General features: G+C 43.0%; 1 protein-coding gene across 7 annotated transcripts; it reads left to right on the plus strand.

Annotated features, from left to right (window-relative positions):
• The first annotated feature begins 497 nt into the window (after positions 1–497).
• On the plus strand, positions 498–7,002 carry LOC105200145 (bromodomain-containing protein 7). 7 transcript variants are annotated; one of them, XM_011167563.3, is made up of 4 exons: positions 498–936; positions 2,879–2,998; positions 4,073–5,770; positions 6,248–7,002. In XM_011167563.3, the coding sequence occupies exons 3-4, from the start codon at positions 4,183–4,185 to the stop codon at positions 6,919–6,921; spliced, it is 2,262 nt and encodes a 753-aa protein (XP_011165865.1). In that variant the 5' UTR covers positions 498–936; positions 2,879–2,998; positions 4,073–4,182; the 3' UTR covers positions 6,922–7,002. The 7 variants fall into 7 exon arrangements, with proteins under 7 accessions (XP_011165865.1, XP_011165864.1, XP_011165866.1 ...); XM_039448860.1 differs by lacking the exon at positions 498–936 and adding an exon at positions 1,181–1,254; XM_026137530.2 differs by lacking the exon at positions 498–936 and adding an exon at positions 1,340–1,838.
• The last annotated feature ends 2,933 nt before the right edge of the window (positions 7,003–9,935 follow it).

Here is a 9,935-nt window from a genome sequence, read left to right on the forward strand (position 1 = left end):
GTGCCTTTTGCGTGACGCGTCCCGAACTTTTTGTCGTTCGTTGCGCCGACGTTTTTCTCTCTACCCCGAAAATTCTTCGCGAAAATCCACCTATTTCACTTTGCGTGTCGATGCTTCCCGATTGTCCGCGGGGCCCAGTAAACGAAAATAAACTTAAATAAATTGAAAATTATATTTCATTTTAATTTATCCAATATATTGTATTATTCTCGGATTCAAATTAATTGAAATACGAAATGAGCCGTTAGTCATGTTGAATTTGCATGTATTTTCATGTTATATTGCTTTTGAATTCAACTGGATTTGAAAAATCTGAAACGCGAATTCGAAAATGCCGAAATAAAATTCGTTTATATCCATTTCGATTCATTTTCGTTTTGCTGGGGGGGAGGCTACCTTCAAAAATCGAGTCGGGCGGCGAGGTAGATCGCTGGGCGGCGGCGAGGAAGGGAGGGCGAAATTTTATTTTCATCGACATTACTCCGGCCAGCGCGACGACCGTCATCGTGCCCACCGTCGGTGGCGTTTATCATCTCGCGAGAGGCGAAGGGCGCGGGTCAGTCAGCGCGTCCGAGGACGCGCGAGCGGTGTGCAACGTGAAAGATCGTGGCGCGCGCGGTGCTCCTCTCCCTTTGTTACTCCTCGCTTGCCTTTTTTTTACCTCGTCGTCCCTGCCGGAGCAGCTCGCAACCCGCAGGAACGCGAGCTGCGCGTTCCTCCGTCTCTTTCTCTCTCTTTCATTCTCTCTCCCCGTCTCCTTTCCTCCTCCTCACTCACTCTCTCTCTCTCTCTCTCTCTTCGTTCGTCCGTCGGCGTTTCAAGCGCGAAACAGCTGATAGCCGTCCCTTTAATCGCGCCGCGTCGTCGTCGCGAGAGTCGCTGGCGACCCGCCGACCGGGAGGACCGCGTTGTCTGCATGCCGCACGATCGGTACAGGTGAGTACTCCAGCCGCGCCGTCCGCTCGGCGTCGATCGCCGGCTCGCGCGAGCCGCTTTTTATAGGTTAGGAGAGTTTTCCGGTCGCTCGCGGAGCGTAGACGGACGGCCGGGCGCACGTAGACGACGCGCAACGGCCGCCATCTTCGAAACGCGAGGCGTTTCGACTCTCGCGGCGTGGGTCGGAGGCCGGTACGTTGCGTCGCGTCGCGTCGTTACCCTCGCCGACTCTCTCGCCCCGTGCTCCTCCTCGCGCGTCGTCGAAGCCAACAGCGGAAAGTCTCCCGTCGTCTCCGCAGCAAGCCTCCAGACGGAAAAGTAAGTTCGAGACCCTCCGTCCTCCTTGTCACTCCTCATTCGCCTTCTCTCTCACTCGCTTCTCGCGTTCGGCTTGACGCGAAGTGTATACGTACATACATGGTTCCTTCGTTCGCCATCGGTTCGAGAGATTCGTTTATTCATTTGTTTAGGTACTTGTCCGGATGAAGGTCGTTCTCTTCGTTCGAATCGCGCGGAGAAGCGACGCAAAGCGACGGCACGTCGCGGACGGTGCCTCCGATGTATCTATATACGTATGTACGCGATACCTTGGAGAAGGAGCGTGGAAAACGCCGGTCGTTCGAATCGCGCGGGTGACGCGCCGCCATGACGCCGCCGCCTGGGGCGCGCTGTGCGACGGGAACGGCGGAACCGGGCTGAACGGCGGGACGATCGACGTGTGACACCATCAATGGCCGCCGCCGTGTTGTCTGTGTACGGAACGGAGTGCGGCACCCGTTGCGGAAGCCCACGCAGGGGACGCCGATAATAGCTGGTTTCTCTCTCGCACGGAGAGCTGCAGCCGAGCGCGCGAGACATGGGCTCGAAGAAGCACAAAAAGCACAAGCGCGAGAGGCACGAAGGTGAGGAGCGTGCGGGCGAGGACGCGCGCGGCGTTCGTCTTGCTTTCCCTCGCGATCGTGAATATTCCCCGGGTCGTGTATACCTCGCACGTTTCGCGACGTACTCTTCTCTCCCGTCGACCCGTCGTCGATCGAACGCCCGACGAGGTCGTCGCCGATTGCCGCTGACCGTCGCGGTGTCAGACCCACGTCGGAGACCTTGTCGAAACAGGGTTTACGTTCCACTTACATCAATGTAGATTTAACTTTAATCTCTGTTCAACTTGCTCTTTATCTTTTTCTCGTTCCTGTGTCCATTGCCACCGATGTAGATTCACTTTGATCTTGGTTTAACTTGCTCTTTATCTTTTTCTAATTTTTAGAACTAGAATGGTATAAAGAGTGAGTAAATTAAACTGAGATCAAAGTTAATCGACATTGGTAGACATTTAAAAATGGACATTACACGTCTGGTTCCAATAATGTAAGTTAACTTTGGTCTCTCGGTTTAACTTGCTCATCTTTTTCTAATTCTCAGACTCTGGAGGAAGGTAAGCTGAACCGAGATCAAAGTTAATGGCTGTGTTAAACAATAAAAGCAGCTTTGCAACTGTTGTAAGATTCCTTAATATGATTGATTTTTACCTTTAATTCTTGTAGGATCTGTTTGTATAAATCAATCATATTAAAGAATCTTACAACAGTTGCAGAGTTTGTTTTCCATTGAATGCAACTAATGTACATTAGTGGACATTAAGAACTGGAGAAAGATAAGAAATGAACCGAGATCGAGATTAATCTACTTTGATAGAAACAAATATCTTGATGAGGAAGCTCGTCTCGTAGAGCGAGAATTAGACGTAATGATTAGATTTGTAAGAATGTATGTTATACTGCATCATTACATTGCATCAAACTGTGTATTTGTATATCAATCATATAAAAAAAAGGATTCGAATGAAAAATGAGGAGTCTGCCTCTTGGTTTTGCAAAAGAAAGGCTCACATTCTTCGCAGTTTTCATTGGGATCCTTCTCATACTCATAGTTTAATGATGCACAGGAATTTTGACTTCGTTTTCACCACGGACAAACTGAGAGTGAGCGAGGTTGGAGTAGAAGTAAGGTGGATTCGAAAGTATAAACCGAGCGTGTTCCACGACAACAGGCACGCGGCGTGGAAGTAAGTGACGAGTAACCAACGGACACGGACTGGTTGCACGACAGAAGCTAGCTGTGCTTCGAGAATTATCAAATGCCCCGCCCCTCAACCCTTTCATTTTTTTTTGTCTGTTGAATCCGTTGAAGTGCAACAAGACATCTTGCGCCGAGAGAGAAAGAGAGAGTGAGAGTCAACCTCCTTATCTCGCAGTGGAGTAGTATGCGTAGGGCGCAAGGTACATACGTGCAGACAGATCATACAATACAGGCCAATCTGTTGCACTTCAATCGTGTAATTCCTCTGGCTGTTATGTATCGTGTGGCGTTGAGAGCCACATACGCTTCGCTTGACCTCCTAGCGAGGTATCTCTCAATTTTAATGACTGCTCTCCCTGATTATTCCCGCCGATTATTCGATTTGATATATAATGATGGAGATTATTTTATAGCATACATTAAGATTTGTTTGATTTAAGTCGGGCTACTTCCATCTCGCTTCCAGTTTGTTGAATGTGAAAACAAGGTCACACACTGTCCTGTTAATAAAATCATTTTTACATTATTGCTCATAAATTTCTATTCATCTTGTCTTCTTAACGACCTCCGTAGATTTTATATCTGTTCACGATTTGCATTACTTTTCGGTATTCTCGCGTCATGCAACATTTCTGATGTCATATTTTTTGTTGTGTTAATATATTACTCTTATCCCGCATAATCTTTCCGCAAGACCTTCCGATTGCTGCATGTGGCACATTTCCAACGGATCATATGTATGGCTTTTAGAGCAACATTTTAGTACACTGCTTAAAAAGAAGTCATTTTAAATATTAAGGATTGAGGACTTTACAATTGGAATCTGACCATAAGGCAATTTTGTCAAAATCTTGTAAGAAAAGAGGATAATACATTCACTAGTGAGAATGAGAAAGAGCTATCTTTATCTCTTCTAGCTTTTTCTTATTTCTTTTTCTTTCGGGATTTGACAAAACTTAGCGAATCAAACAAAACTAATTGTTTTATGGCCAGGTTTTGATAGGTCTGTACCTTAGGATATTGACTAACTATATGTATCTTTCTTTTTTTGCTTTGATAGAGGGTCAATACACAACGACGGACAAGCCGCCTAGTCTGAAGTTAATCTTGAAAGTAGGAGGTAATACTGGAACGCCTGAGCACGGCAGTGAGTCTCCGAGCCAGACTGCAATGTTGTCGCAGTATCAGCAACAACTGGGCCTTAATTATTCTGTTAGCCAAGGAGACACAGAATATGATAGGTATGTTGGCCACAAGAAGCTCAAGAAGAAGAAGAAGAAGAAAGACAAACGGCACAAACATCATCACAAAGATAAGAAAAGACGAAGAGAGGAGTCGAGTCAGGAATCGGTTGGCGACGCTGATGAGAACCTGGTCGAGCCTGCACCTAAGAAGGCTTGTACCAATCATAATCAGCTGTTGCCACCTATGCCCCCGTCTAACACTGAAATAAGGGTCGGTGCTAGTAACGTAAGCTCACTGTCGCCGCATCGTGAGCCCAGGACATGCGTTCTCAGAAAGATAGCGGAACGCACGCCTCTCCAGAGGTTGCTGGAGCATCTGTTGAGGTCGATGGAAAAGAGAGATCCGCAGCAGTTTTTTGCCTGGCCAGTCACAGACAGCATTGCGCCTGGTTACTCTCAGATAATCACAAATCCGATGGATTTCAGTACGATAAAGCAAAAGATAGATGAAAATAACTATCAAAATTTGCAAGAATTTGTGGACGATTTTAAGCTCATGTGCGACAATGCTATGACGTATAATCATCCCGACACCATCTACTATAAGGCGGCGAAGAAACTACTGCACGTCGGTTTGAAGATGGTCACTCCAGAGAAACTGCGGCAGCTCAGGCCAGTCCTGATGTACATGAATGATATTACGAAGGAGGAGCTCGGATTCGAGTTGGGCACCGAAGATCTAAACAATCCGGATGCTCCCGCGACGGAGGAGCAGATAGAGCGAGAACGTGAACAGGAAGAGCGTAACGAGGAGGCGGAGGAACTCAGGAAAGAAAATCAAAGAAAAATGAGACTGGCTAGTTTAGGCAAGTTTGAAGCGATACCGGACGATTTGACGCCGGAGGAGATACTAAAACAAGCTAGAGGCGCGGCTAAAACGGCAGCGGAGAAGCTCAGTCTGAAGAGGATCAACTCGAAGATGGGTTTTCTGCGGCAGAAAAAGGACGGCACCACCAGCTTGCAGATTATTGTACCCGGGGATGGGATTATTCCCGGTACCAATCAGAGACCTGTGTCGCTGGGTCAGTTGATAGGCAAATTGAATCACGGTACTGGAGCGTTGGCCGGATTCCGGGAGGATCGTAGGAACATGTCGAAGCCAGTAAAACCCCTCTATTATGGTGCGTTCGGTTCATACGCACCGAGCTACGACTCGACGTTCGCGAATCTTACTAAGGAGGAAACTGACCTAGTCTATCAAACTTACGGTGACGAGACTGCCGTGCAATACGCTGAATCTATCCTAGACTTTGCCAAGGACTGTGATTACACGTTGACCATGGTTGACGACCTGCTGGACATTCTCACAGGCGGCGATCATAGGAAGACGAAGAAATTCCTCGAGGAAAAACGAAGACTGAGGGAGGAGGAAGAAAAGATAAAGCATTTATTGGAGAAGCCTATGCAAGACGTGAATCGTAACATTCCGTTGTTGGATAAAGTCAAGGTTGATATCGATCAGCTGAAAACATTGTCGGATCTCGGTATCGACATAAACTTCTTAGAGAATTTAGGTAATTATAATAGCAATAAACATTCTCTAGGTGATTATGAAAGTAACGATAAAAATAAATATTTAGCATTATTATAATTCAAAATAATTTAGCTGATTTCAATTTTGAATATACTTTTTATATCTTATTAAAAATATTGTACTTCATAATATTATCAATTACAACTTAATTCTGGAATGCTACTTATATTCTTTTTATATTAACACTACTTTAGGTAGGTAAAAATTTACTTATATAATTCAGAATATTTTAATGTTTATTACAAGGTGTCAAAATAACTAGCAGTATTTTGATATCAAACATTTTATTAAGTGTAATTTTAAACTATCAAAATATTAATAATAATAAATCTACTAAATTTGAACTAATATTTGAATGAACATTCACCGACAGTAGTATTCCAGGATTTATAATATTGGAAGTTATTTTCTACTGCTTTATGTTATTTAAGTACACGTAATATTTTTTCATTTCTAGAAGAAGAATTTAAGTACAGCGAGGAACGCGCCGCGCTACAAAGCCGTCTTGATGACACGTCGCAGATGCTAGGTCGACTGAAGCAGGTCCAACACGAGCGTTTGTCAGCACCACCGCCGGCCCATCTGTCCAATGTTCCCAAGGCAGGAGACACGGAGGTGGTGCTGGCCGAGAAGATCACTGACAATCTCACTGATATAGCGAAGAAACTGCCACCGTCGGGGATCGCGCCGGTTGATGGATTGCGTAGAGCAATGGGCATAGCACCTCTGGGCGGACCGGAGCCCATGGAGGTCGAACCGATTACGCACAACCCCAGTATAGTTGCTGACAGTTCGTTACTGCCGAATCCGAACAGTGGCAGCAATCAGGTGCTGTCAAATCTGCTGCCGACCCCCTCACCAATTCAGAGTGCAAGTCTACTGAGTCCGACCAGCCAGCAGAATCAGAATATCAGTATTGTGGGCGCGAGTCAGCCACCGCCGTCGATTCAAATGCAGATCGGTATGACGCATAGCAGTCAGACGCCACCGTCTTTACTGAGCGCGACGGAACCGTCCGGTGTGGCTGATCTCGAGTCCGAATTGCGCGAATTCCTAGAGAGCGATCCTACGCTCGGGCACTCGCCACTCCATGACGACAAAACTCTGGAAGACATTCTATCTGAGTCTTAATGTGTGCGCGATAATTCGATTATTTCGCAATTCACATAATTTATAAATAGATATATATATATAAATTATAAATATATACAGAATTCTGTACATTTTATTATTGATACGCTACTTTCGCATATACGATATAAATAAATTGGATCATATAGTCCTGTGTTTGACTAATCTCTTTGTTTTATTTGAATACTTTTGATTCATTTTCTGCAAAGTTAAGATATAATGCGATAGAATATAAATGAATGAATGATGAATGAAGTATTTAAAACGATTATTAGCGATAATGTAATTCTTGATAGAAGTAAAAAGATTCATGGAAATATTTCATGAAAAATAGCTACTTTTTATATGATTTTGTAAAGTACATAGAACAGTACAAATTTTATCTTTACAGACGCGTGTATCCATTATTCCGGGCACAGTAACTCATTTGTTACGCGATATTCGCGACGTCGAAATGTAATTTACATATATCGATACTCGATACGGCGCGGCGTATCGCATTATCAGAATACAATGCCGGTTCCGTATGCAGTATATATCGAAAGGCATATAAAGGAAATGCACCATGATGCTATCGATTACTGATAAGTACAGTCGCTATCATATTCTGTGTTCTAAAACGTAATGGAAAGACGGACGGGAACTGCTCATGGTGAATTTCGCTCGGAAATGAAATCAATCAGGTGTGCTGAAGCGGATAATGCTACGAAATACGTTGCATTATGTTATACATATACTGAGTAATGTATGTACACTACTCATATTCCACGAACGTTTCAAGTTTCAAGCGGATTAATGCGCCATTCAATTCGCGAGGCTCGAAGTTAGAGTCTCGCGGAATTACAGCAGAAAGTATAGAAATTCTGAGATTGCTTTTATGAGGATCGAAGAGATTATAATTTAAGATACAACTCCAACAGCATATGATATTGTATAAATATTCTAGAATATCATATATTGTTAGGAAATTTTGAATTTTTGTTTACGTACTTTATTTGTCTCTACAGAAAAATATTTAGCAAAGAAGCATATGATTTTGCGTTACTATTTTAGGCGTATGATAGATTTTTAATTATCTCGTTTTTATAAATTTGTTTAAAAATGAAGAGAAATTTTCTGCTTTATTTGAGAATAATCTGTAAAAGTGCGAAGGGGAAAAATAGTGTAATTAAACATTTCTACAATCCGTTTATTCTAGCAAACGAAAATGGATAAAAATGGATTCGTGTGGTCATTGCTGAATCCAAATTCTTTACTTTTTGAATTCATTTTAATTCAATTAAATTTTAAGAATTCTTTGAATCCATTTTAATCCACGAAGTGAGATTGAAACTACGGGATTCTTATTCTTTCAATTAAAAAAAAAAGTTATGCGGGGCATGTAATCCATTTTAATCCAAGAACGGGATTTAAATGAAGTGATTCCTAGTTTTTTAATTCAAAAGAAGTTTTCGCGGTTCACGCAATCCATTTTAATCTATGACATAGGATTGAAATGACGTAATTACCGTTCTTGCTATTCAAAATGTATTCAAATGAATTAAAATGCATTATAAATTTTCAATCCATTTTTAAACATTTACTCGGATGATAGATAGTATTATTTCAGTTATTACATTTCAGTTGGCGGTACATACAATCGTGTACGTTTGCGTATGAGAAATGTAACTCCTTTTCCATAATTGTATTTCGTAACTTGTGTTTCGAACCACCGATGCTTTTCTCTTTTAAATTTTCATTGTACTTATGTGAATATTTGAAATTGGCCGTAGTTATGCAAGAAACCTCCAATAATTTTTTTAATTATTATAATCAGTGGGTGGTACATTTTTCTATGTTAGACAGAAAAGTCTAGTATGTGCCTAAAATTAATAAAAAAAGGGGGGTTTTTATTTACATTTTTAAATCACATCAAAAACATTTACATTTTTATTGAAACGGATTTCATGTGGGTTGAACGTTTCTTACGTAACTATATATCGTCAATTGTCCTATATTTGTATTTATTTAGAAATGTTTCCTACTTTGAATCTGATTATCAGTTTTTAATTTAAGACTCAGCAATATCGAACTTTGATCGTACATTTTCGAGCGATCTATCGCATCTCGATCAACCATGAAATCGAGTCGCGTCATATCGCGGTCGCATCACAATGAAGTTGTCGCTACAATCGAATTTTTCAGTTGCTAACGCAGCTAACGTAACATCGCGAACACGGAACGGAGTGACTCCGCGTCGACTCCGGCACTGCATCGCTGTTTGTTTAACAGAAAGTGCAATCATCGTATTTCAATAATTGACGATGCTGTGGCGTGAGTTCAGCGTGTGTACATCGCCGATCCGATGGACTGGTTATTTCGCAAGGTTTGTGTCGGAAATTCACCGTTGCGAACAGTTGCAACACGACGATCATGTTTTCGAGCACTGCGTTCCGCGGATTTTAACCTTCCGATTTCGGCTCGAGTTATAACAATGTATAAATAGTAATCGACGTAATCGTCCTATCGCGTGATAATAATCGTCCTAAAACAGCAACGTAATCCGTTTATTTCAAGCGCGAGAAGCACACGAAACGCGGCGGGTGGCGCGTGAAGTTGGTCGCGTGATTTACGAATTCCCTCCGCCATATATGTACGTTAGATTCTTCTGCCGCGTTAATCGCGACGAGACACCGTGGATCGTGCGATTATACGTTTCCCGTGTTATTTACTCTCCGTGTGTGATGTGACGAAGCGCGCGTCGCGTACAGTCAACATCGCAACATCGCGAGTGCCGTGCGTTAAGCGGCGCGTGTTCGTTGTTTAATGATCAGCACGCGATAGTAGCTGTGTTTGCGCTAGTGAAGTGTGTATTTTAATGGAGCAACGATGAGACCTGAGAGGAGGAAACAGAGGAGACAGAGGAGACCCGGGGTGGCATCGCAGGCTCCGGCGGAGCAACCACCGGTGAATAATTTATTTATTATTTGTCACGTACAGAATTAATTGTTTATTTCCCTGGTAATTGCGTATAT

Source organism: Solenopsis invicta, chromosome 4 (genome assembly GCF_016802725.1).
Source record: "Solenopsis invicta isolate M01_SB chromosome 4, UNIL_Sinv_3.0, whole genome shotgun sequence".
Lineage (NCBI taxonomy): Eukaryota > Metazoa > Arthropoda > Insecta > Hymenoptera > Formicidae > Solenopsis > Solenopsis invicta.